Source organism: Eulemur rufifrons, chromosome 19 (genome assembly GCF_041146395.1).
Source record: "Eulemur rufifrons isolate Redbay chromosome 19, OSU_ERuf_1, whole genome shotgun sequence".
Lineage (NCBI taxonomy): Eukaryota > Metazoa > Chordata > Mammalia > Primates > Lemuridae > Eulemur > Eulemur rufifrons.
Window position 1 is genome coordinate 43,803,174 of NC_091001.1, and position 27,145 is coordinate 43,830,318.

At 52.9% G+C, this 27,145-nt stretch overlaps 1 protein-coding gene across 2 annotated transcripts in view; it reads right to left on the reverse strand.

Moving 5' to 3' along the window:
• KCNIP3 (potassium voltage-gated channel interacting protein 3) overlaps positions 1–27,145 on the reverse strand; it is a 71,851-nt gene that overhangs the window by 17,845 nt on the left and 26,861 nt on the right. The window contains exon 1 of one of the 2 annotated variants that reach the window (XM_069494204.1): positions 16,112–16,214. The exons of the other annotated variant lie outside the window; for it this stretch is intronic. Within the exon in view, the coding sequence (XP_069350305.1) occupies positions 16,112–16,214 (103 nt within the window). Of the gene's footprint in view, positions 1–16,111; positions 16,215–27,145 lie in introns of those variants that run through there. 2 annotated transcript variants of the gene reach the window in all.

Sequence of the window (27,145 nt, forward strand, 5' to 3'; positions counted from 1 at the left end):
AGGTTGACGCATCTACTGATATTGACAACAAGGCAACAATGCTTGTTTTTGTGCGATACATTTTCAGGAGGTTGTGCATGCGGCTATGTTGTGTGCATTTTTGTTGCCAACCAACACCACAGCTGCGGAACTATTCAAGTCTTTGAATGACCAAAGCAGGAAAACTGAACTGGTCACTTTGTGTAGGTATATGCATGGACAGAGAGGCTGCCATGACTGGACGGCTTTCTGGTTTCACTACTCGGGTCGAGGAGGTCGCTTCTGAATGTGAGTCTACGTACTGTGTCATCCATAGAGAAATGCTGGCTAGCCAAAAAAGGTCACCTGAACTAAACAATGTTTTGCAGGATGTGATTAATATTATCAACCACATTAAAGTACATGCCCTTAACTCACGTCTGTGCTCACAGCTCTGTGAGGAGATGGACACAGAGCACACACGTCTTTTCTTGTACACAGAAGTGAGGTGGCTTTCTAAAGGTAGATCACTGGCCAGAGTTTCTGAGTTACGATAACCACTCCACAGATTTCTTTTAGAAAAACAGTCACCACTGGCAGCACATGTCAGTCACACGGAATGGGTCACAAAACTTGCTTACTTGTGTGATATTCAACCTGCTCAACAAACTCCATCTGTCACTTCAGGGGAGAACGACAACTGTGTTCAGGTCAGCAGATAAAGTGGCTGCATTCAAAGCCAAACTGGAATTATCGGGGCAACAAGTGAACACTGGGACTTTCGACATGCTTCAAACATTAGCAGAGATTTTAAAAGAGACTGAACCAGGGCCTTCTTTCTCCCAACTGGTGCATGAGCACCTATCTCAGCTTTCAATGGAGTTGAGCATTACTTCCCAAGCACAAAAGACCCCCGAACTGGGAAGGAATGGACCGTGAGCCATTTGTGAATAAGCCAGGTGAACGGACTTTGTCCATGCTAGAAGAGGGTCAACTGTTTGAGATTGCAAATGATGGTGGCCTTAAAAGTATGTTTGAGACAACTTCAAATCTCCAAATGTTCTAGATTAAAGTCAAGGCAGAATATCCTGAGATTGCCACAAAAGCACTGAAAAGCCTGCTTCCATTTCCAACATCCTATCTTTGTGAAGCAGGGTTTTCTGCAGTGACAGCAACCAAACGAGATTACAGAGTAGACTGGATACAAGCAACACACTTCAGGTGTCACTATCTCCCATCACCCCCAGATGGGAACGTCTAGTTGCAGGAAAACAAACTCAGGGCTCCCACTGATTCTGCATTATGGTGAGTTGTACAATTATTTCGTTATATATTACAATATAAAAATAGAAATAAAGTGCAGAATAAATGTAATGTGCTTGAATCATTCAGAAACCACCCCATCACCTGCCCCAATCTGTGGAAAAACTGTCTTCCGTGAAACCAGTCCCTGGTGCCAAAAAGGGTGGGGACTGCTGTTCTAAGGAAATTTAGAAGGAGAAATAGTGTAAAAATTGGGAAGTAAAGGATAAAATTGACATTATTTTAGATGATATGGTCCCTACAAGGACCAAAAACAATCAACAGACGTGAGAGTTCAGTAAGGTTGCCAGATACAAGATTAATCAATATGAAAATCCACAGCAATTTTCTACACTAGTAATAACTACCTAGAAAATACAATTAAAAATAACAACACTCATAATAGCAACAAAACTAAAAAGTATCTAAGTAGTAAACAACACTCAAAGGACCTCATTACAGAAAGACAATCTGAATAAATGAGACCTTCCATCTTAGAGCCACACATTAGAAAGATGTCATTTCTCCACCAATCAAAAAATGCAGCTGAGACACACCAAGGCCCGCCTACCTGCCTGCTCACCTTCCCAGCCTCCTGGCCTCCTTGCCAGCACCATGTTCAGAAAGGCTGTGACCTCCTCTGCCTCGTGTGCCCTGGCCATGACTTTGCTCTCACTACCTCCTGAACCAAACACTGACATACTGGAATCAATGATGGACCTAGACTCGACCACGCACGTGTACCTGGAGAACATGCAGGCCGTCAGATTCTCTGCTAACGTGCAGTCAGCCACCTCCACCTTTGTGGAAGAAGTCACCGAGGCCACACCTGATTACAATACAGTTCAGACAGAGACTTTCATGAATGTGGATTTTGATGTCACTGTTGTTTATTCTGAAGAGCCCATGACTGGGACACCAGATCGGCCCAGCACCTCTGCAGGAAGCAATTAGCACATCTCAGTGTGTGCTTAAAATGAAGCAAAGTCTCCATTAGCTGTGACTATCGCTGTGCTATCCACCGCTTTCTAAGAAGATTCTGAGCTTTTGAACCAGCCTATCACTACACCATAGAAGATTACATAATTGGAGAAAACTAGAGAAACATAGCATGTACCCAGCTGAGGGGTGACAGGCATTGATCTTGCCTGGGTGGATGGAATTGTACACAGACAGGGGAGGGGAATTTCATAGCTGTGTCCCATTTAATATGGGCCCAATGAATGTTCATCTGAATTGAAAAAAAAATCCATTTGGACTTTTTTTGAGAACGTTGATAAACTTGCTCTGAAATGTGTATGGAGAAATTAAAAATCCAGAAAAACCTAAAAATAAAGAATAAAGAAGCAGTTTCCTCTATCAGATACTAATACATATTGCACAGTCACTGTTATAAAAATTGTGTGGTTGGTACAAGAACTGCAGGTGCACCAACAAACAGACCAGAGAGCTCAAAAAGAGACGGAGATATAGAAGGGAATTTCATGAAAGATACGGGGAAAGGTCAGATTGTTTAGTCGAGTAGATGGCGTTCGGAAAACTGGATCACCATATAAAGAAAATAAATCTGGATCCCTTCCTTACACCACGTACAAAAGTGGCCTCAGATGAACTAAAGTCCCAAACACGAAAGGTAAATTATAGTTAAAACAAAACGTTAAAGTCTTTTGTTAACCTAAGGGTATGGAAAGATTTTTTTTAAAACTTCAAAAGCTCAAACCACATAGGAAAAAAACTGATGAATGTGATTACATCAAAATTATGGATTTCTGTTTAACCAAGGGAAGAGTTAGAGACACTCAGCAGAATGGGGGAAGCTACCCTGCTGTGTTTACAAACGATGACAGGGGAATGTCTAGAACAGACAATCATCAGAAAAGGAAACCAGAAAGATGGATAAATACATGAAAGATGGTTAACAGGAAAATGTATATTATGATGAGAATGCAACACCTCCTGGATTGGCAAGAAATAACAATAATAAAAAATGAAAAAAGAAGTCTGATGATACCAAATTCTGGAGAGGATGTAGATCAATGATAATTCTGGCCAGGCACAATTATAGGCACAACGCCTATAATCCCAACAATGTGGGAGGGTGAGGCAGGAGGATCCCTTGAGGCCAGGAGTTCAAGAGTGGACTGAGCAACATAGCAAGACCCCATCTCTATAAAAACATAAAAAAAATTTGCAGGGTACAGTGGTGCATGCCTTCAGTCCCAGCTATTAAGGAGGCTAAAGTGGGGGGATCATTTGAGCCCAGAGTTGGAAGCTGCAGTGAGCTATGATCGCACTACTGCACTCCAGCCTGGGTGACAGAGTGAGACTCCATCTCTTGTTTATTTATTTATTTATTATTTCAGAATATTACAGGGATACAAACGTTTTGGTTACATAAATTGCTTTTGTACTATTTGAGTCAAAGTTATAAGTGTATCCATCTCCCAGATAGTGTGCATTGTACCCGTTAGGTGTGAATTTACCCACTCCCCTGTTCCAGATCCCATCTCTTAAAAAAGATAATAATGTGGGGAACCTGAGCCCTTGAGGCCCATGTGACCTTCTAGGTCCTTAAGCGCAGTCTTTTGACTGAATCCAAATTTTACAAAACAAATCCTTTTATTATAAGGGGTGCAGCAGAGAAGGATGAAGTTTTCTTGCATCCTTTGGCACCTAAAAAAGAACAATCTTGAAATCAGAAGGCCGCAGGTTCCCCACCCGAGTAGGGTTTAGCAATCCTCTCCTAGGCATATACGCTAAACTCAAGTGCCCAGGAGGCATGTACAAGAATAGTCATCGGAGCACTCTTTACAATAACAATAGCTTGAATCAACCAAATGGCCACAGACAACAGAGCAGATAAATTCTATTGTGGGGTATGCACCTGATGAAATATTATACAGCAGTGAAAAATGAATTGACTGTAACACACAGCAATGTGGATGGGTCTTAGAGATATTTTGTTGAATGAAAAACTAGTCCTAGGAAACCACTATGATTCTATTTATCAAATTCAAAGCCAAGAACAACTCAATAATATATCTGTAGGGATACATAAGAGATAAAATCATAAATAAGAACAAAATCAAGGAATGACAAACACAGATTTGGCTCTGGTAACCTCAACAGGGATGGGATATCACAGGATGGGTTCACTTGTGTTCTTTATTCTCCGTAATTCACATATCAAATATATATTAATTAGAGGTTAATCAAAATGTTTACAATTTCATTTTTTCAGAGCAAAAGAAAGTGAGAGAGAGAAGGGGGTGAGTGGGGGAGCCAGCACATACCTCTGGTCTGGATTAAACACCGGATGCCCGGAAAACAAAAAGAGGACAACAATCCCGAGAGAAATGGTCAAAGAATATGAAAAGGCAATTTATAGATGAGGAAGTCAAAAAAGCTAATAAACATACATAAAGATGTTCAAAACCATCAGTATCAAAGGTGCACATGAGATCAATGAGAAAAAACATTACACTCCTTCAACTTGCAAAATCTGAAAGCTGCTTGTAAAGTCAAGTCTTGGTTGGAAGATGCAGGCTAACTTCTCCCCTGAGCCCCAGACCTACCTGCGTCCTTGTCACCTGCACCTGGATGTCTGGGAGGTGTTTCAGGGAACACGTCCCAACTGGGCTCCTGAACTTCTCCCCAAACCTGCTCCACCCACAGCCTTCCCAGCTCAGCTGACAGCAGCTCCATCCTGCCAGGCGCTCAGGCCAAAACCCTGGGCACCTGCCTTCCTCCCCACGTGCAGCCCACGTGCAAATCCTGCCAGCTCTACTTTCAACATCCAGCCCACCTCTGACCCCTTCTCCCACCTCCACTGCCCCTGCCCAAGGCTCCAGCTTCTCCCCTCCTGGTCTCCTTTCTTCTGCCTGGGACCCCATCAATTTGTTCTTCAGGCAGTGCCAGAGGAAGCTGTTGAAAACATATCACATACTCTGCTGCTCAACGATCTCCTCCAAGCTCTGAGGATAAAAATCAAAGTCCCTAAATGGCCAATAAGTGTCCCCACCTTCCCCAGCTCTGACCTCATTACCCATGTCTGTCCCCTCACCTCTCTACTTTAGCCTGTTGGTGCCCCTCAAACCTGCCAGGGACACTCGTTCTGAAGAGCCACCCCACTTGCTGGCTTCTGCTTAAATGTCACCTCCTCCTCAGAGGCCCGCCTCATTTCTGTCTACCCCATCTCAGTTTTACTCTTCTTTATTTGGCTATCGCTCCCTGGCATACGCATATTTCCCTATTTACTACTACCATGAACTGAACTGTGTCCCCCCAAATTCGTAGTTGAAGCCCCAACCCCACAATGCGACTATATTTGGAGATAGGGTCTTTAGAAGGTAATTAAGGTTAAACGAATTCACAAGGTTTGGTCCTTAATCCTATAGGATTGGTGGTCTTATAAGAAGAGGAAGAGAAAGATCTCTGTCTCCATGTGCATGAACCGAGGAAAGGCCACGTGAGGAAAGAGTAAGAAGGGGGCCATCTGCAAACCTGGAAGAGAACGCTCGCCAGAAACCGACCCTACAGGCACCCTGATGTCAGACTTTCAACCTCCAGAGCTGTGAAAGAATAATTTCTGTTGTTTAAGTCCTCCAGTCAGTGTTATTTGTTATGGTAGCCTGAGCACACCAAGACAACTGGTTTGTCATAGGTCTCTACCTCTACATGGGGCCTCAGCAGGGACTTGGGTCTGCCCACCGCTGCACCCAACCTGGAACCAGGGTTGCACGTGGGACGCGCTCCGTAACACACGCTGGGAGGGACGGAGCCTCCCAGCTGTTTCCTTGGGTGTGTTTCTGGATTATTGCTGTGGGCTTTAACTGTACCGTCTCCAGGCAGAGCCTGCTCCTGGCGCAGCCCCCTCCTCCTTCGCCATGGGCTAGTCCTGGGCCACCTCCCTCCCATCAATGTACCCGTCCATTTGCTATGGTTTCAATGTTTGTCCCCTTCAAAACTCATGTTGAAATTTAGTTGCCATTGTAACAGTATTAAGAGGTGGGCTCGTTAAGAGGTGTTTAGGTCACGAGGGCCTGCCCTCATGAATGCACTAATGCCGTTATTGCAGAAGCGGGTTCGTTATGGCAGGAGTGGGTTTGCCCCCGTTGCCCCCTCTCTCTCTCTTTGCCCTTCTGCCATGTGGTGCTTTCTGCCATGTGATGCCACAGCGAGAAGGCCCTCGCCAGACACTGGCCCGTCAGTCTTGGACTTCCCAGACTCTAGAGCTATGAGCCAATACATTTCTGTTCATTACAAATGACCGGGCCTCTGGCCTTCTGTCACAGCAGCAGAAAACAGGCTAACACACTGCTATCAACCAGAGGGTTGGCAATAACGTTTTAACTTCTCTACCCAACAAGCATTCTGCCAAAGCAGTGAAAGCATGAGGCTTTCTGACAATTCGCAGTTGTTCAGCAGCCTGACAGATTACAGAGTCCCAGTCCAGGTTCTTGTCCTGTATGCCATGAAGCCCCCTCTGTGCAAAAGCTCAGGAAAGGTGGCGCCAAATCTTTAATTCACCAAGCTGAGATGCACCAGGTACCGGCAAGGGGCTCTCTCTGGCCCACCCCAACAGCTGAGCCCTGTGAAGCCTCTCTGGGCTGCCTCAGCACCTCCACGACTCTCCCCGGCAGGCCACCTGCAGCTTGCCCCACAGGGAGAAAGCAAAAACGAGAGTGGGTTCTCTAAAAATCTTCTCTCAAACCTACCCCCCGGCCAGCCATCACCCATCCTGTTGCCCTTGGCAGCGAAACTCCAAAGTGCCGTCCACACTCCCTGGCTCCAATTGCTCTTGAATCCAGCCCATTCAGTGCTCCCCACCCCCCAGCCACTCCCCAGAGCTGCTGGTCGAGGTCGCCTTGGTGCGCTGCAGCACATTCATGCACCCCGCAGTCACCGTGTGAGACTGTGCCCAGCCTAGTGCTGACACTCACAGACACCAGGGGCAGGCAGAGCTGGTGGAGCCAACACACGACCAGCTCCAGCTTGAGCTGCCAGGGAGGTGGGACACGGGCTTGGTTGTGACTGAATTTGATATTTCAAAAAGCATCCCTGTGGTCACCAAGGGGAAACTTGTGGACTTCCTTACACAGATACTCAACACTCAGCTTAATTTAATTTACTGACGGGAGGCCCCAGAATCCTTGTAGTCTTGGGGCCCATGAGGGCTTTACAATGGTCCCTACACTAGTGACTTATCATCATGCCCCCCTTGGTGACTGTGCATTAAGGAGGAAGGCTGCTGGTGATTTCAAATGATCCGAATGAGGGCTCTGGGGCCCAGGGGAGAAAGCAGCCCCAGCCACCCACCCCAGGAGTCCAGCCTCTTCACCACCCCAGGATCAGCCTCTGAGAGACACAGCTGGGCCTGGAATTGCCCACGGACGCCTCTGGCTGACAGTCCACGAGGGCTTGGGGAAGACAGGGAGGCAGGGCCTCTAGCACGTGGTGCAGTCAGGCTCCCCAGCCCTGCCCTGGGCTGGAGGATCTAGTCTTCGCCTAGTGCCTGCTGGTCAGGGGACTTCTAGACCCCAGGGTCCCACAGAGGGTCCCAGGAACTGCCGTGGGGTGAGGGGTGGCCTGGGGGCAAGACTTCCTTTGCAATCTGAGCTGCCGTTTTTACCCATCAAGGGGTGCTGGACTTCTAAGTGAGACTTCATTTGAGAATCCCTGACTAAACTGCTCTGACACTACTGCCTGTGTCCAGGTCTGTGACATGGAGCCACTGACCTGGGGAGGGAGGGGTCCTGCCCAAGTCCCCCAGCCTAGAGCAACGTCAGGCCTCAGGCTCCTGCCTGCCTCCTTCCCTCTCCCAGCCCAGCAGGCCCCAGGGCAGCAGCACCCAGGCCCCTGACCTCGTGGGGCACGTGATGAAGGACACCCAGCACATGATCAAGGATGGAGTGTCCGCCAAGTGCATCTTCCTTCCCACTAACTTCTAGTGCACAGTCCGTGACGTTTGACCTGGGGGAATCTGGGTGGGACATTTCTGGCAAGAAATGAAGAGAGCTTACGCTTGCAAGGCGCTTACTCTGCCGGGCACTGTTTTATGAGCTGAGTCCTCACAACAGCTCTAGCAGGGAGACTGTTCTCACTTTGGATTTGGACCCAGGCAGCTACCTCCACTTCGGGCTCCTGATATCTGTCCCGTAAGAAGCTGGAACACACAAAGCCATCTCCAGTGGTCTCCTTGGCCCTGCATTTAGAGACGTAGTCAGGGCAGGTGTGCCAGTGTCCAGAAAGGTCCTGGCTCTGTCACTCCCTGTCTGAGTGACCTCCCTTACTCTCAGTTTCATCATCTATAAAATGGGCCTGCTGATGAGGACAAAATAAGGATATACACAAAGTGTGTGGCATAGAGAGAGCAGTTATTGGATGCTGGCTTCTGTCATTGTCACCAGCATCCCAGAGCTGCAGGAGTCCTGAGGAACTTGCAGTTTACAAAGGGCAGTGGACCCAGCCAGGGAGAAGGGCACTCAGGATGCTCAGAGCATCACCACCAGGCCCCCAGCAAGTGAGGGAGTGGGTGCTGGGGGGAAGGAGAGCAAGAGAAAGAGTAGGAAAGATCACAGCGGCCCCTCAGGCCTGCTCCAAGCCAAGAGGCAGCTGTGAACCCACCGGGCCCCCAAGTCACCTTTGCAAGACCAGGCCCCTGTAGGTGGCAGATGCACAGAGACCAATTGCAGAGTATGTGGGCTGCCTCCCAGGAAGGGGGCACAGGGGCAGCAGGCCAGGTTCTGGGCACTCCCATCCTCCCTGTCACACCTCAAACCTCTGCTGTCTTTGCCCATCTATACTCAGGCCCCCACAACCCAGCCTCCCCACCCCTGCCCCAGCCACAGGGACCCCCCAACCCAGAGGGCATCTGCCCAGGGCTGCTTGAAACCAAGGGCCAAGACTCGGCATTACCTGTGCTCTGGGGGGACTCACTCTGCCTGGCATACAATGGGTGCCCAGTAAGTGTGTGCTGACGGTGGCACGCCATTTACATTTGCTCAGCACCTGCTGTTTGCCAGGCAGTGCCGGGTGTGCTGTGAGGCCATACAGTGTAGAGAGGCACGTCCTCTCAGAGAGCCCACGGTCAGGAGGGATGGGGACGTAGAAAATCTGAGGGCAGAGTCATCTAACATAACCTGAGGGTGCAGGGAAGGGGAAAGGTCAGGGGAAGCTCCCAGGGGAAATGGTGCCTCTAATCCACCCCCCTCACTTACAGATTAGGAAACAGCTCAGACAGGAAAGGCAACTTGCCCAGTGAAGCAGCGCTCCCCGTCCTCGGCCAATACACCTTCTAGAATAGGGTTCTCAACCCCAGCACTACTGTCATTCTTTGTGGTGGGGGCTGTCCTGTGCATTGCAGGATGTTTAGCAGTGTCCTGGCCTCTACCCACTAGATGCCAGTAGCACCTTCCCAGCTGAGACAATCCAAACGTCTCTAGACATTGCCAAATGTCCCGTCGGGGGTAAAACTGCCCTCAGTTGAGGGCCACTAGTCTAGAACTGAGGAAATCTGAGCTCAGCCAAGAGAAGCAGCAGCCAAAGCCAAGCCTTGGGCCACAGATGTGGACAGAAAGTCCTGGAGTCGGGGCTGCATCAACCTTGCAAACAGGTGCCAAGGCTGACCGGGCTGGGACCAATTTTTGCTCGGCCCTACCTTTCTGAGTCCCTTAGATTTGAATTCCTCTTTCAACTTTTCTAAAGTGTGAAATGGATAGTGGAAGATATTGTTATTATCCCCATTTGCAGAGGAGGAAAGTGAGGCTCAAGGAGTCACCCAGTAAGCCAATAGCAACCAGGCTGGAACTGACAGAGTGGGATGACAAACTCAGCTGGGCTCTGCAGGGCAGGGTGCCCAGCTCCAGTGGTAGCCTGGCCAACATAAGCTGCCTCCGCTCTCTGGGCCTCTGAGCCCACATCTGGTCCCAGAAGGCCCTTTCACGGGGAGCTGAGTCAGGCCACATGGCCCCACCCAGTGAGGGGCCTGGTGTCAGCTGCTGTTTCTCTGGGACCCGTTCTGCCTGGAGTGCTGGAGAGAGCCTCCCCCCGTCCCTATCCCTCTTTAGGGCTTGTAGCTTTGCCTCCCTCTTGGCCTTGACAACACACTCAGTTTGTGCTTGGGGCTTAATTCTGCCCCTAGAACACAACCCTGCCCCAGCAGAAGGCAATCCTGCCTGCTGGGAGGCCCTCCCAGCCCCCACATCCCTACTGTGTGCTCACTAACCCTCAAGGACAATGGTGGGATCCCAGATATTGGGACAGAATTCCGCATTTAGGAACAGTTGCTTGGGAGTCCAAAAGTCACAGACGCAAGACTTGATAGGCTGTATGTCCTTTTCAGACTGGACAGGGGACCTTTTTCAGGGTGACCAGGCTGTACTGACCAGAAAGTGTCTGTCTTCCTGCCTCCCTCCTGGACGTGCAGTGACCAGGGGAGGCCTGACATCTGCCAGCGGGTCAGGGCCTTCAGAGGCTTCTGACTAGCCCCTAACTGGGAAGAGGATGTCCCTGAACTGGACAGCAGTGCAGGGAAGGCAGGGGGGGCCACAGGGATTCCAGGAGGGCCTGCTAAGTCTGGTGGTGGGTCTTGTTCTCAGGTGACTTGGAGCCTCAGATGTTTGGGGTCAGCAGCCTCTGACCAGGGGGGCACTCCCTCCCTCCCCCTGGCTACCCTCCTTCCCCTTGGCATCCCTGACCTCAGGGGCTGCTCCTTCTCCCTTACCTGTTAATGCTGGAGGGTCCTAGGGTTTGGCCCTTGAACCTGGTCCCTTTTTTTATCTTACCCACTCCCTTGTTGACCCCCTAGTCTCACAGTGTTACATCCCAACATTTGCTGATGGCACGTAAACTTCTCCCCTGCATACCTGATACACCTCCCCACCACCTCCTTGATGGCTCCACTTGGATTTTTTAATAGACATTGTGCCAGGCAGAATAATGGGTCCACAAATATGTTCATGTTTAGTCCCCGGAACCTGGGAAAATGTTTGGTCCCATGGCAAAGAGGTAGTAAGACTGTATACATGGAATTAAGGTTGCCATTCAGCAGACCTTAAAATAGGGAATTTTTTCTGGATCATCCAGGTAGGCCCAACGCAATCAGGTGGGCCCTTAAAAGTGGGACAGGGAATCAGAAGAGAGAAGTGAGGGATGGCAGCGAGAGGACGGCGCAGCCTGATGGGCGGCCGGTGCAGACAGAGAAAGGGCCGTGAGCCCAGGCAAGGCCTCTGGATGCTGGAGGGGCGAGGAACGGAGGATTTCTGGGGGCCTCTAGGAGGGAGCCCTGACACCACTGCTTGGTCTTAGCCCAGGGAGAGCCGTGCTGGCTTCTGCTCTGCACAACTGCAAGGTAACACATTTGCGTTGATTTAAGGCATTACACGTGTAGGAATCTGTCATGGCAGTGATAGAAAATTAATACACCCCAAAACTCAGGTCCAAATGGAACTAGTGACCTTCCCCATGACCTCCCCGCACAGCAGCTTCCCCATCTCAGCAGATTGCAGCTCTCCCTGCCAGGTGCTCAGGCCAACCTTCCCGACCCCTCCCCTCCTCTCACACCCACGGCGAACGCACCCACTTGTCCCCAACCCACAGCTGTCTCCCTCTTGGATGTCTGCAAATGCCCCTCACAGGACCTCCTGCTTCCACTGCTATCTCAACACAGCAGGCAGGGGACCCTGCGGAAATTCAAGGCCACCTCATTCCTCTGCTCCGAACCTTCCAACAGCTCCAGATTTCTCTGGCAGGGGCCCATCCCTAGACAGAGCGGCGGTCTTCAAGCTTAAGTGCATCCCTGTCACGCCTGCAGCTGGTTAGGAGACAAGCCGCTGGGCCTGCACTGAGTTTGGGGACGTCGCAGGTTTGGGGAGGGGCCTGCAGATGCACATTTCTAACAGGCTGCTGGGTGCCGCGGCTGCTGGCCTGGGAGCACACTTTGAGAACCCCGTCCTTGAAGGCCTTGCAAGGCGTTTTCAACCCTGGCTGCACATGAGCCTCCCGAGAAGCTTCTAAAAATCCCAGTGCCTGGGTTCAACCCAGACATCCAGGGTTCAGTGCCCCAAGGTGGGCACGGCAGGTATTTTTTAAAGCTGGTTACGACTTGTAGCCCAGTAAGAATCTCTTTCCCACGCGACCTGGCCAGTCACTCTCACTCACTCTGCTCCATCTGCACTTGTCCCTGATGACACGGAACACACCCCACCTCCAGCCTACGCATTCTTGGCAGCAGACACCCTCACCCCCACCCCACCCTGCTCCGAGCCCCCTGCTCCGTGCCCACGCAGTCAGCAGCTGTCGTGGGACCAGGCCTCAGGCTCACAAGCTGGGGCTGTGGCAGAAGGGACAGAAGGCTCCAGTCCTCCCTCCTTGTTGGCAAGATTCCCTCATGAATTCAACAGATCCTCGCGGAGCTGCTGCCTGGTGCAGGCACTGTTCCAGGCACGGGGTACTCCAGTGAACGGGACACAGTCTCTGCCCTCGTGCGGCTGACGTCTGGTGGAGACGGACCACAAACTGATAAAGAAACTAGGCTCTCCAGAGCCTGACGGTAGGGGTGGGGCTGTGAAGAGAAATCAAGTGTGTAAGGGGTCTCCGCTCCTGCAGGGAAAGTGCCTGCCACACCGGGAGACACGAAGGGATGAGGAAGACCTTCGTGTCCCCAGCACATCAGAGATGCCACCGGAGCCCAGTACCCTCCACCATGGCCTCAAGCAAGGCTCAACAGAGAGTCTCAGAGGTGAGCCTTCAAACCTTTTGGGAACACAAACACCCTTAAGAATCATACTTTAGCACCCCAGGAAAAAGCATCAAACATGTAATCTTGCCCATAATTTCAGGGGCTTTATGGACTTTCTGGGCCCAGACCTCATTGTTAAACACTAAGTGTCAAGTGCCACACAGAAAAGCCACAGTCCTTGGGATACAGCCCCCACTTCCCCCGCCCAGTTCCTGTGGGGTCCAGGTCCTAAAGTTGAGAGGAGATCCCTGTCCCGGCCTTCTGGGCTGTCCAACAGCTCCAGGCTCCCATGCCCTTGAAACAGCAAGGCTCGCAGACACTGAGCAGCTCCTTCACCTCCGAGACCCCACAGGTCACCAGGGAAGGAGAAATCCCAATTAAGCAGGCAGGATGAGGCCTGCCTTCCTGCCACCTGGAGTCTGCCGTACTGAGGTTGGCCTAGCTTCTTTCCAGGCCCGTGCCCTGCTGCCACTGATCTGCCCTGGTGGTCACGACAGCCAAGCCACCACCCTGGCTCAGCCCCCTCGTGTGTGAATTAAGGGGCGGGCTTCCTGCTTAATTACTGCCCAGGAAAAGTGACTGGGGTGCCTCCATCCCTGGAGTCACCCAGAGACAGAGACTGACAGGGGACCCAAGGCAGAGAGGAAGGCCCTTCACTTCTGGATCTACTTCTAGAAAGCCGTATCTCCAGAACCAGGATCCATTAGTTCCTAACAATCCCCAGGGCGTCATAACTCAGGTTTCTTACAGATGAGAACCACGGAGGCTCAGAGAGGACAAGAAACACTTCCAACTGCACACGCACATGCTTGGAGGGGAGCTGGGGCACCGGTCCCCTTCCCACCCCCAGTGTCCCTCAGGATAGCCCACATCTAGGCTGGTGGGCAGCCTGGGCACCTCAAAGCTCATCTGACAGTCCTGTAGACACTGCCTGGCCAACAGGCACTTCCAGACCCTCGGCTGGCACCATTCCCCACCAGGAGGGAGTATCTAGAACTTATGACACCCCCCTCTGACGGAGTAGGGGGCTGGGAGAGGGCTGTCTCAGTGAGAGGATGTTTCAACCGGCGAATCAGCTCTGTTCTTACCAGTAATCACTCATTGCCAGCATTGCTGATAACGGCTCACAAAGTCTGCACATTTATTACATGCCAAGAATGGTGCTGGGGGCCACGAAATCACCACTGACTGGTTAAAGGCTGCCACAGCCCTCTGGGGCAGGAATTGTTATTAGCCCCACTTCACAGATGGTGAAACTGAGGCTCAGAATGGAAAAGTGATTTTTATAGCCAGTTTGTGATGGTGACAGGATCCCAGCACAGACCTGGCTGGCTGAGGCTCCTCTCCCAGTTGCACCAAGACCCCAGAGCTCCAGGAGGCACAAGTGGGCACATATACCAGAAAAGAGAAACTCCTTAGAGCTTGAGGGGTTTTTTAAAAGGTAGAATAAGCCATCTGTTGTCCTGTGCTTACTATCCACCTTGTAAAGAAATCCCTTCTCCTTAGAATCACAAAGACAAACTTTAGACTGCTCCTGACCTGTGAGTGAGTCGGGAAGGAAGGTTTTGCAGCACTAAGTGAGTGAGGCTGGCTGGTGTCCTGGCCCCTCGTGGTCCCAGGAGGGCCCAGAAAACAGGGAAGAGCATGGAGAGGCCGTGGCTTCCCTGGGCACCAGCCACCCTCCATGCCCACCCCAGGTTCCAGATGGGGAAAGGAAAGGCAGGGAAAGGGCACAGAGATCCCCTTCAGGAGCACGGAATGCACGTCCCTTCCTAGCCCTGCCCTGATCCTAAGCACCTGTAATTTCCATGAAGTTCCCTGTCACGGATGCCCCCTGCCAGGGTCAGTATCCAGCCAAGTGCAGGCCCAGCTTGTGCAATTTTCCTCCCCAGCTAAACTCTAAAACTCAAGCTGGCATCTTTCTGAACCACCTGGAACAAGTCTCTTCTCTCTGGGCCTCGTGAACTCTCCTAGAGAAAAGGTGTGATGGAGCCCAGTGGCTTCTGAGGGGCATGTGGCCACGAACTTCAGGTAAAGCGCCAGCCCTGGGCTCTGAAGGCAGAATGGAGGGAGGCCTTCCTTCCTGGCCCCTGGCCCTTCCTGCCCTTTGCAGGGGTTTGGGGCACATCCTCATGCCCAAGGGGATGCTGGGCAGCTCAGAGGCAGGGGCAGGTTCTCCCTCTCTCCCCTCCCAAGGCCTCTGGGTTTCAGTCCCAAGAGCTGCAGCCTGGCAAGGTCAGCCAAGTTCTTAGGTCCGTGGCATGCCCATTATCCTCTGAGAGGGCAGCAAGCGACAGGAACAGGACAAGCTGGCCCCTTCCCCAGGGCCCAGAGGTGCAGGACTATAGCTGCCTCTTTGCAAAGGGGGGAAGGGGAAGTTACATCGCCCGCCCGGTGGTTGGGGTCCCCTACAGAAGCAGGTGTGCCCTGGAGGGGCCCCTCCTCCTAACCTGCCCAAGGTGAAGCTGTGGGGCTGTACCAACCGCTTGGGAAGCGCCTCCACAGGCGTCCGTCAGGGGTCCCAGTGAGGCCATCAGTGTCTGATTTAAGTGTAGGTCTGTCTCCTCAGTTAATATTTTATTAGGACAAAATGTGCGGCCTGCGGATTTGGTTACTGATGCCATGGGCCTGAGCCTTGCTTGGGGAGGTGAAACTGGTTGCAGGGTAGGGGGCAAAAGGGACAGTTCCACCACGCAGCAGAGGCTTCAAATCACTTGCCACCACCAGGTGCCCTGAGCTGAAGGTCCTTCCTGTCATCTTCAATCTGCGCCACCTCCCGCCACCAGGCAGCCCGAGCTGGCTGTGCTCACCAGGGGCAGCTGGACTGCAGGCCTAGGACGGCCAGAGATGCCTGTTCAAGGTGTCACCGTGCACCTCGCTCACACCCCAAGAGCCCAGGCTCGGTCCTCTCTGGGGCTGTCTCTGCCCCCTTAGACCCAGGTCCAACCCTCCGGAGCCGGGAGAGGGCGGCCAGGGCCTCCAACCGCAGCGTGCCCGAGGGCCGCCCGCTCCTTCCCAGCCCAGCGCACCAGAGTGTGCGGGTGCTGCTCCCTCCCTACACACCGCCGGCCCCTGGCGGAGGGCAAGGAGGGGCGGGTGGCCACACGTTACCTTCCATGGACATGGGCTCCAGGATGCCGAACTGCTTGAGGACCGCGATGAACAGCAGCACCACCACGGCCATGGCGCACAGCTCCATGCCCTGGAAGCCCATGGCGACCCAGGCTGCCTGGGGCCCTGGGGCCGGGACGCGCCCCTCGCCCGCGCGCTGCCTCGGGGAGGCGCCGGGGCCGTGCAGCCCGCACGGCCTCTCGGGGCGGCCACGGCTCACATGCCCCCGGCAGGCGGGGCCGGGGGCTGCGGGTGTTGGCGGGGCCGGGGCACCGCGGAGGGCGGCGGCGGCGAGCGGGGCAGGCAAGGAGGCTGGACGCGCTGCGGCGGCCGAGCCGGCGCGCAACTTTCCGAGTCAGCCGGCAAACTTCGAGGCGCGGTGCCGGCGGCGGCGGCGCGGAACGCAGCTCGGGCAGCCAGCGCGGGCCAGCGGCGCCCCCATGCCCGGCGCGGCCGCCGCGCCTCTGTCGCCCCCTCTCCAGCCCCGCGGGCGCCGGGGCGCGGGGGCGCGGCGGCGGCGGGGGTCCCGGGCGCTCCCGGCTTCCCCAGCCTCCATCGCGGCTCCCCGCGCGCTCATTGGCCTGGGCGCGGCGACCACTCGGGGAGGCGTCCCTGCGCCCCCCCGCCCCCGCGCGAGCCCGGGAAGGGGCGGAGGGAGCCGGCCCCGCCCCGCACGGTCCAGCCCCGGACGGAACTTGGCGCGTCGCCACCGCCGCCCCGCCAGCCCCGGGGAGGCCGCGCGGTCGGCGGTTTCACCGTGCGGCCCGCTCAGGGTAGAGGCCGAGTGGCTGGGGAGGGGCCGGGCGCCCGAGAAGAGGGAGCCGCAGCGACGCTCTCGGCAGGGAGTCGGGGCTCCACTCTCCTGCGGGAGGGGTGCGGAGCCTGGCACCGCCGGCCCGCGCGGAGTTGGCGGGCGCAGGATCCGGGAATCTCTCTCGTCCCGGGATATTTCCCGCAACCCTCAGCCCTCAGGCGGGAGATTAAACTCGGCCCTGGTCTGGCCCCGTTGTAAAAGGAGAAGTTGGTACCCAAGTTCTCCAGTTCTGGAAACTTGCGTGCGCTCGACGCTTTAGGGGGAAGTGTGAGCGTGGGCAGTAGCGTCTGCGAACTGAGTTAAGTGCTGACTTTGCTGCGTGACCTTGGTCGAGTCGCGGACTCGCAGCCTCCTTCCCGGTAAAGAGGCCGCAGCCTGCTTTCCGGCGGGGGGGAAGGAGCTAAGCGGATGCGGGTGCCGCGCACCGGCAGCGCAAGGGCATGCTGACAGTTTGTGGACGACCCCCTGCCCGCCCGCCGCACTGGGTGGAGGAAGGGAAGCCGCCGAAGGGAAGGAGAAGGGAGCAGAGGACGAGGCGTGGCAGGGCGGAGCCCGGGTCCTCCTGGCCGCGAGTCTTGGGGACTCGAGGGTGGGAACCGTGACTCTCTGCTGCCCTCCAGTGGGCGCCGCGCGCCGCGGGTGTCCCCGCGGGGCGGAGTTCGAGGGCGGCCGGCGCGGGATGTTGAGAGCACCAAAGCCTTCCCGCGGTTGTAGCACAGGGAGAAATCCGGTGCGCTCCACGCTCGTGAGCGTGAGCCCTGTCACCTACGGCCTGGACAGTTGCAGCTTCCGCTTACGCAGCCTGTGACCCAGTCTGCCATTCATTCGGCAAACAGGGAGCAGGCACAGTACTCCGTGCCAGGCACAGAGCTCGGTGCCCGGGTGGGGCGGGAGCCGCAGTGTGTGGCTCTCCCGGAGCTCGCATGCGCGGGCCAAGCATTCGGGCCGACGTGTAGTTCTTGCAGGGCTCCCCCAGTGGGCGTTCCTCTTCCCCCACTTTACAGGTGAGGACCCCGAGACCCAGAGCGTGAAGTACGCGAGGGGCTCTGGAGCGGGTGCTTTCCTGGGACACCAGACTGTTTGCGGTCACGGCAGAGGGGCTGCGCAGTCCACCCTCACAGTTTCACACTCCTAGTTAAAAGTCTGAGTCGTTGGTGATATTTTTAAAGAACTATAAATTCACAGCTTTCAATTCTAGTTGATTGGGATGCGGTGAGTCTGCACTGACCAAAGGCAAGAGTTTTAAGCAGAGAGGCTAATAATCCCCAGAGAAAAGGGCTCTGTTGGAGGACTGGAGTTGATAAGAGTTTAAAAGTCTAGAAAGGCTAAAGAGCCTCTAATTGACACACTTAGTGCTGTGGGAAATCTAGCCTGTGTCCCAGCTAGTTACCACTGACCCCCAAATCAATGGCTTGGTTGAAAGCCTACTAGGACATAACCTCTTTAAGCCTCAGTCTCCTCATCCATAAAATGGGGAGATAATCCGACCTCTCTAGGGGCTTGTAAAGGATGTAATGAGACAAAGGACTGGCATCAGACAGGGGCTCTGATGGCACGTATGGTGTACCCTCAAAGCTGAGTGTGCCCAGTTGTACAGGGTGACAGATGTGCCTGGTGAGTCGGAGAACTGAGCAAGCAGAGGAAGTCATCTCAGGAGTCCTCCAGAGGCTGGCACCTACCCCTGCTCCCTGCCTCAGTTTCCCCCAGCGCTCCTGAGCATCATCCCAGTTCCCAGTGAAAACTTCAATGACTGCCCATAAACACTGAGCTATAAACAAGACATCGATCCCCTGGCTGTGCGGCGTAAAATATTAACGATGCCTAAGTGGATACCAGGCCTGAGAGCAGAAAGTCCGCTCGGCATTAGCAGCCCAGGCCACGGGCCTAATGGATGGGAAGCTGACTCCCCGCTCACGCACTAGCCTGGGGCCTGTCAGCTCTGGGCCAACCCGGGTCCACTGAGGCTGGGCTGATGGTCTTGTCACACTCCCCTTCCCCAGGACCTGGAGAGGGAAGCTGGCAGACAAGCCCCGTGCGCCCCCCTCCCTGGTATGCGTTCACCCCCTCCCCATCATCCCCCGGTGTGCATGTGTGGCAGTGTTGGTGGCACTCATTGCCTTGGAGGAAGGGACAGTCTGGGGGGTGGGGTGAATGAATACAGAGAAATCTCTTCAGGGAAGGGTGTTAAGGGCTGCCACAGAGGTGGGGACAAGTTGAGGGGCAATGTAGGGGGAACCGCAAAGGCTGGGGCTGGGAGCCTGGGAGACCCAGACATGCCTTGTATCCTGGTCTAGTTTAGAAAATTTTCAGAGGAAACTGCTTTGGGGTGGGCCAGCACTCCACACCTAGGCTGGCACCCCACACCTGATTTCATGGTCTCGTTTTCGCCTGGAATATTGAAGCGGCCACTCCAGTTCTGCCTCCAGGAAGCCAACCCAGATTACAGCAGCCCAGTCTTGGCTGCCTTCTCCTCTGAACTCCCATGGCCTCTGCCTGGGCCACACTATTCCTCCCTGCATTTTGGCTGGCTGTCCCGGCGTCTTCCATGTCATCCCACACTCCTCTTACTTCTCAGCACAGCTACTGTGAGTTCCCGGAGGCTGGGACCCTGTCGGTCTGACGGACATTCACCGGATGCCCCCATGCTACCGTTCCTGCCGGGCCGGATGCCACGGTTCCCGACCACCTAGCTGCCTGAGGATTTCGAGAGGCTCTGACTCCTAAGGGAGGGATTGCGTGGACAGGTGCAGTTTGAGGGACTCACTCCCTGAAAACAGCTCAGTAAGCTGGTCCAATCCTAACTCTCCGGGAGGCGGGGAGGGGAGTTTCTCTTAGTTCTAGTGTGTTCCACTGGGCAAAGCCAGCATTATTCAATTTATTTATCCTTCTCATATTTTATAGAAACCAGACAAGAATGCTCAGGAGTGGAATTCCACACCCCAAAGAAATGTCCCTAGGACCCCTCCCCCCTCATGTCCCAAGGCTCTTCAGACTCAGCACCTCTCATCTCTCCCAACCTGTCCCTCCCCCAGGCTTCCCACCTCAGCTGCTCAGGCCAAAACCCTGGCTCTTACCCTGGAATTCGTCTGTCCCCACCCCTGCCCAGTCTGCCACCATGCTCTGGCACTGTGCCTCCTCCTCCATCTCTGCCCCACTGCCACCAGCCAAGCCATGCCATTGTTTCTCTCTCCGGGAATTCTGCCGTCCATCCCCAACACCTCTCCCCACCTCCGCTGTTACCCCCCCCCTCTTTGTCCAGCCACCAGAGTGATCATCTCAAGACAAACATCAGATGCCGTCCCTCCCTGTGAAACCTCTGGTGGCTCTCTGCCTCGCCATTGGCTGTGTTTGCCTGCTCAGCAGTCCCCGTCCCTGATTCAGTGACCACACCCTGATTTCCTCTGTAGAGGCCCCTAGCCCTGCCAGCCTCAGGGCAGTGATTTTGGAGGTTTGGGACTATAACTGGTCAATCAGTATCAGTTCCTCCTTCCACTTCATAGCACCGCCCTGCTGGCTCAGGGATAGGCACTGGGTGGGAGCGGGGACAATGAGAGCTCTCCGTGAGCCTGGCCCTGGGACCAGCAGGAGACTACGGTAGCTAAGTGGCCACCCTGCCGCCAGGTGGAAACAGTGAGCAAGCCTGAGAATGTAGTCACCTCAAGAGAAAACAGCAAACAGTAGAGAGAAAGAGACGGAGTCCAGCTGGCAGCCCTGTGTGCCTGATGACACGTCTAAACCTCCACCTTTCAGTTATATGAGCCAATAAATACCCTTATTATTGCTTAAGCCAATGTGAGTCGGGTTGCTGTCTCTTGAACCAGGAGAGTCCTAATTAATGCATTCTCTGTTACTCATAGAACAAAGACCAATATCCTAAAAAGATTCCTAGTAAGAGCAGCTGACATCTAGTAAGCACTTACTGTGTACCAGGCATTTCGACACATCTCATTCATTCCTCACAGCTCCTGATAAGATAGGCACTGGATAAGAGGAAGCACAGAGTGGTTCATGCTTTGCTTAAGGGCACACAGCGGATAAACCACAGAGCGGGGTTTTGAACCCAGGCAGTCTAGCTCCGAGCCTGTGATTTCAATTCAGCAGTGCCCTGCGTGGTCTGGGCCCTTCTCCTCTCCTTGCAGCTGCCTGAGTGAGCCCGGCACTCTCCCAACTCAGATTTTCCCTGAGCCGTGCACGCTTCTCCTCCCCCTCCTTTCACCCAGCTTATGCCTGCTAGTCCCTTGGGTATCTGCTTCCCTGTCACTTGTGCAGAGGTGCCTTCCCGGACCTCCTCCCCTTATCAGTCTCCGCCACGCCCTCCTCCTTTTCTCTGTGCAGTCAGCATGGTGGGAACTTAGATCTTTGCTGTGTGTGCGTTTATTTCTGCTCTCCCGCTAGACTGTAAGCTTCCTGAACGGATGGGCATTGCCTGCCTTGTATAAATATTTATTATAATTGATGGGGTGTCAGATGATGCCTTTTCCACAGTTGTTTCTGCAGAGGCTGCCATGATGTCACTCGTAACAGCATGGGGCTGGGGGGCCGGGAGAAACAGAGCTGATTCTCTAGTCCCAACCCTTACCTGCTGGTGGACTTGGCCACGGGACACCACCTCTCTGAGCCTTCCTTTCCTTCTTGTAAAATGGAGTCACTCAGTGACATTCACCTGCCTGTTGCACAGTGGGTTACGGATATGAAAGTGTCTCAAGACACACACGAGGGACCTTGTTCCTGGAGAAGCCTGTTTCCTCAGAGCCAGGACCACCTAGGAAGCAGCACCAGTGGAGTCCAGCCTTCTTGACCTTGTGGTATTGCCTGGGCCCTCCAATCAAACAGGCCCCAGGGGCCACACAGACCAGCCCACAGAAATCTCTGCTCTGGCCCAACTTCAGGTGAAATCCAGGAGGCTTATGGCTACAGGTAACAGAAAACCCCCTCTCCTTGGCTTAAACCAGGAGGAAATGTACTATGGCACACACAAGACGTCCAGCAGGAGGGCGGCTCCAGGGGCAGCCAGCTTAGGTGCAGTGGTGTCATCGAGGACCTGGATTCTTGCGCCTGCCTACACCGCCAGCCTCAGATCGGCCGCCTTATCCACGGCCTGCTCCCTCGTGACCACAAGGTGGAGCCGAATTCCAGACATCACATCCTCACATGCCCATGTCCAGGGAAAGAAGAATCTCTTCTTGTGCTTCTTTCTGTGAGAAATACTTTCCCATTAAGCTTCTCTCTCTCTCTCACACACAAATCCCCTCATGTTTCATTGGCTAGAATTGTGCCATATGCCATAGTTAAACCAATTGCTGGCGAGGGACATGAGGCCACCACTGTGGCAGAGACTGCTACCTCTCCACCAATGCCCATTCTGCTCTCTTCTACAGGAAAGAGGTCTTAGCTGGGCACGCGGCTGCCCGGTGGGGGCTGCATTTCCCAGACCTCCTTGTAATTGAGTGTGGCCCTGTGTTGTTGCCAATGGCAGCGATGTGTGCTGCTTTGGGGACAGAGTCCTTAAGACAGTGGGCGAGTCTTCCCCTTGCTCTCTCTTCTCCTTTCTCACTGGCTGGAACCCAGACTATTAATGACCAGCCTCGGCCATGCAGATCCTGGGGGCGGGGAGAAAATGGAACCACAGGGTCCCTGAATGGCCTCCCACCAACCTGGAACATTCACCTTGAGCTGTTAAAGGAGAAAGAAATACTGAATTTTTATGCCTTAAGGAAAGAGATGAGATCAGGTGAGAACTATCTATTTTGAAAATAGAGGTAGAAGAGGAGATGGAGATACCAGATATCGAAGGCTTCTTTCCACTGTTGGAAAAACAAATTGCTTTTAGACCAACCAGAAGAGATAAAACTGTTGTAAAAAGCATTTTGCAAAGATCCTTTAAGATTTCTCAACCAAACATTAAATCAAACCAAGGTTGGCCTCAAGTGAGAGAGAGTGATGGATAGAACAAAGAAACCAAGAAATAAAGCAGGACTTTTATATCTAGAAAAGGACTTTGTTAGTGGTTACAGGACACGGAACTGACTGGAAGCAAATAGACCAGAAACCAGCCAAGTCTTTGAGGGAGTCCCGTTGTGGTAGAAACCAGAAGCCTGGCATAAAAAAGCCTGTGGCTATTCAAGACTTAAAATAACACTTCGACCTCCAAACTTGCACTTACAGAAAACTGAGAGAGCTCTGCAGCCCCAAAGGAGGACATGCTTCTCAACACCTGCTTCAAATGTGGCCAAGTGGGTAGGGGATGAGGGTGGACCTCCCGAGGGCAAGGCTGGGACGGTGGAGGGCAGGGGACAAGGGGGTGCTTCGAGAGAGCAGAACAGAGGTGGCTGCCGAGCTGTCCCATACCACCGCCAGGTGTCTAAAGAATCCTCACTATCCAAATCCATGCATTTCCTGAATCCAGACTGTTGGAGTTATTTTAGTGAGCTTGGGTCATGAGTAGTGTAATACATTACTCAAATCTATGGATTTCTGAGTTTTAGATAGCAAGCAGTGAGAGTTCATGAAGGAAAGGTATCTCAAAAAGTTATCTGAATCCGCTCAGTTCCTGAGTTTGGCCAGGGAGAGTTCTGATAGCAACTATATGTGTATTTGCAATTTCTGCCCAGCAGGATTTAGTAACTGCTCTGGGCCGCTGTCTCCTGTGTGTTTCCATTCTTACCTTATCTCCCTTCAGGAGGGAGGAAGTGTCTCATGTACATGGAAGAACAATGTGCACAGGTGTTTGCTGGTGGCCAGTGATAGAAACCACCAGTTGTCCATGAAAATCCATTCTAGCCTTTTGTGGTGACAGAGTTGTTCCTGAATACATGTAGCCCAGAACCACATTTCCAAAAGCCCCGTGGCCTGGGAATGTGACTAAGTTGCCTCCAGCAGAATGTGAGCGAGGCCACGTGTGGCACTTCCAGGCGGAGCCCTTAGGCATGGGGCATGGCCTCGCCCCCCATCCCCACAGCTGCTGCCCATGCCCAGGCATGGTGGTGACCAGCCTTAATTGTGTAGCCACAGTGACACAGCCCTGGAGGTTGGCAGAGCCACCAGGGGAAGGCACCTGGACCCTGAACGTCTGCGTGTGGCAGAGCTGCCCACCTGCCTGAACACTCTCCTCAAGATGGTCGTAGAAAAGAGAAATAAACCTCTCTGCCCTTAAGCCACCTGGTTTTGAGGGTCTCATTGCGACAGCTCCTGGTTTAGCCTAATTAATGCAAGCATGATGGTCAGATTAGGCAGGGCTGGCTCCTCTTGTGGCTGAAGGAGGAAGGGAGACACTTGAAACTGGAGCTCTCTAAAGAGAGAAAACAACTGGGGTAGACAAGCAACAATGTCTGCACCAATACCTTGCTCCTTATGGGGTCGAGGCGCAAGCCCAGAGCCTCATTCCTCTACCCACAGGGCACAGATACCAGGGAGAGTCAGCTCCCTCCAAGGCAGGGCTTTGAAAGTCTTCAGGCTGTGTCCCATCCGCCTCTGCTGAGGGGTCTCTCCTTGGCTGTGTCCTGGACAAGCCAACGCTGCAGGTACTTACGAAGCCCCTACTCCAGCGGGGGTCCTGGTGAGCACCCCACAGAGCAGTCGGCCTCTCCTAAAGCATGGTTTAGATGGATCATTAGAAAAGTTCCTCAAATTTGACAGTACTTGCTGCCATTTACTGAACTAGGTATCTGCTAGCTGCTTTACAAGAATCACCTGACTTCATTCTCATGCCAACGCTAACGGTGACAAAAATGACACCATTTACTCTGTGGCGAGGCTTCTGGTTGCTTAGACTTAGTATCTCTTCTTCCCTTCTTTCTCCCTAACAGAATCCTTATTTTGTTGAGGGCAACACTGTGCTCCGCCATAAAACTACATTTCCAAGTGTCCTTTGTGGCTAGAGATGGCCATGTCGTGTAGTTTGGGCCAATGGGACATAAACAAAAGCCACGGGGTGGGGCTTCTAGGAAACCGTCTTTAAGGGAGGGGGGCAGACTCAGCCGCATACACCGTTTACCATTGTCCCTTCTCCTTGCTGGGATGGGGTTATGGTGGCTGCACCTGGTGCTGTGAAAGACACAGGTTCCTGGGCTCTGACGACTTGGGCTGCCAAGCTAAACCCAACAGCTACCCACCTCTGGGTTTCTCACTGCTTGAGAAAGCTAAACCCCTGTCTTGTTTAAGTCCCCATTACTTAGGTTTTCTATTCCGTGAAGCTGAAGTCACTCTCAAATGGCACAAAGGTAGAGAAACTGAGGCTTAAGAGATGTGCCCAAGTGCCCACAGCTGGAGGCAGAGCGGGTGTGAATTCACCCTGGAGGCAGTGCCACAGAGAGACAGCCAGCTAGTGTGGCCCATGGCCCCTGTCTCCTGTCCACCTCCTGCACTGGTTGACTCCTTAGGGCCTCTGTCTTGCTCGATGTCTGTCTGTTCCTTGCCAGTCACCAGTCTTGGGGCGGGGAGCATCCTTGCACAGGTTCAGTCCCCAGCTGAGGGCTCCAGCCATCGCCTTGCTGCTGTCCTCACCACCCCCAAGCTCCCCGTGCTGCAGCCCAAAGGTTGGGCTGGGCTTTCTTGGCCTTGTCCTCATCCGCACCCCCAGCCCGGCTGCCTGGCTTTCCTCTCTGGCCCTGCTGCTCAGAGAAGTCTGGAGGCAGCAAAGCCCACGATGAGGCCAGGGAAGAGTGTGGATGAAAGATGGGGTGGCCTGGACTGCAGTGGAGGCAGAAGGACTGGAGAGGTGGGGACGTCATCAAGGCCAGTTAATGAAGCCGACAGATCCTGAGCTTCCCAAATGCAGCCTGGGAAGAAGAGCTGCAGCTTTCCAGGCTCTGCTGACACAGTGATTTTCTCATAACTTATAACAAAATTGTAAAAAGACTGAGATCTTTTAAAATGGCAATGTAGTGTTGTTGTTTGTAGAGCAGGCTTGGCAGTTGGAACACCTGGGTTCAACTGTTGGCTTTTCCACTTATTAGCCATGTGACCTTGGGCAAGTAACTTTGCCTTCCCATGACTCAGTTTCTGCAACTGTAAAATGGGAATGATACTAGTGCCTATGTCACAAAGTGAGTATGAAGCTGAAATAAATTAGTTTATGTAAAGCACGTTGACACATCTGAAGTACTCAATAAGGTCGTGGCCTCTATCGTTGCTAAAGAGAAAGGATTCATTGTGCATCCTAATGACACACTTACAGACCAAGCAGGACTATGGATGAGTTTGAATAAATCTGTATTTTTAACCATACAAACACCATTCCCTCCACCATCCCCTTGAATCCAGGAAAGGAAGGTTCCAGTCCTGATAGAGTAGCTGGCATCAGACTTATCTTACCATTGAAAACAACTATAAAACCTGGACAGAGTATGTGAGGCAACTATAGGAGGGCACTGGACAGCAGTTAACATAGGGCAGTGCTCCCTGAGAGAAGGGAGTCACACTACATGAACCCACACTCATTTTGTCTTTACCCCTGAGCATATTTTCCAGAATGCTGGGCATCAAAACCTCCTAGCACAAGTGGTCATAATGGATGGAGGAAATAGAGATCAGAGGTCAGGCCTGCTAAGGGGGCTATGATATGAGGGGTCAGGGGTCTGGAAAGGAGAGGACCACAGAAAAGAAGTTTGGGTCCTTGGTCAATTCCCAAGCTGTGCATGAGCAGGGAGAGCCTCTGGGAGTAGCTGCTAGGAGCTAAGATTTGAGCATAGATTTCAAAGGCCAAAAGCTCTGGCTCTGAGAGAATGTTGAGGTGCAGGCCCAGCCAAAACAGAGCACACCTGGGATTTCTGCTGAGACTCCAGACAGGCCATTTGTTAGGATTAAGATCATGACGTAAGAGAAGAGCTACGCTCTATGAATAAAGGAAAAAGCTGAAACAGACCTGCCTTAACAAAGGCTAAAAGCAAACGTTGACAGGATTAGTGTGATTTTCCAGGAATTTAACTGCCTGCCAAAAGAAAACTCAACACTCTTTACAGGGAAATAAGCTAATCCAGAGCCTCTACAATGTATCATTCACAATTTCCTGCATGCACCAAAAAATTGTTAGGCATGAGAAAAAGGAAAAAGTGGTTGATCATGAAGTCAATAGAAATAAAATCCAGAGATGAGTCAGATGTTGAAGTTAGGACATAGTTCAAAATGACTATAATTAATATGTTTTTAAAAATAGAAAAATAAATTGACAAAATGAATGAAAAGATGGAGTTTAAATTTTAACAGAGAATTGGGATCTTGTA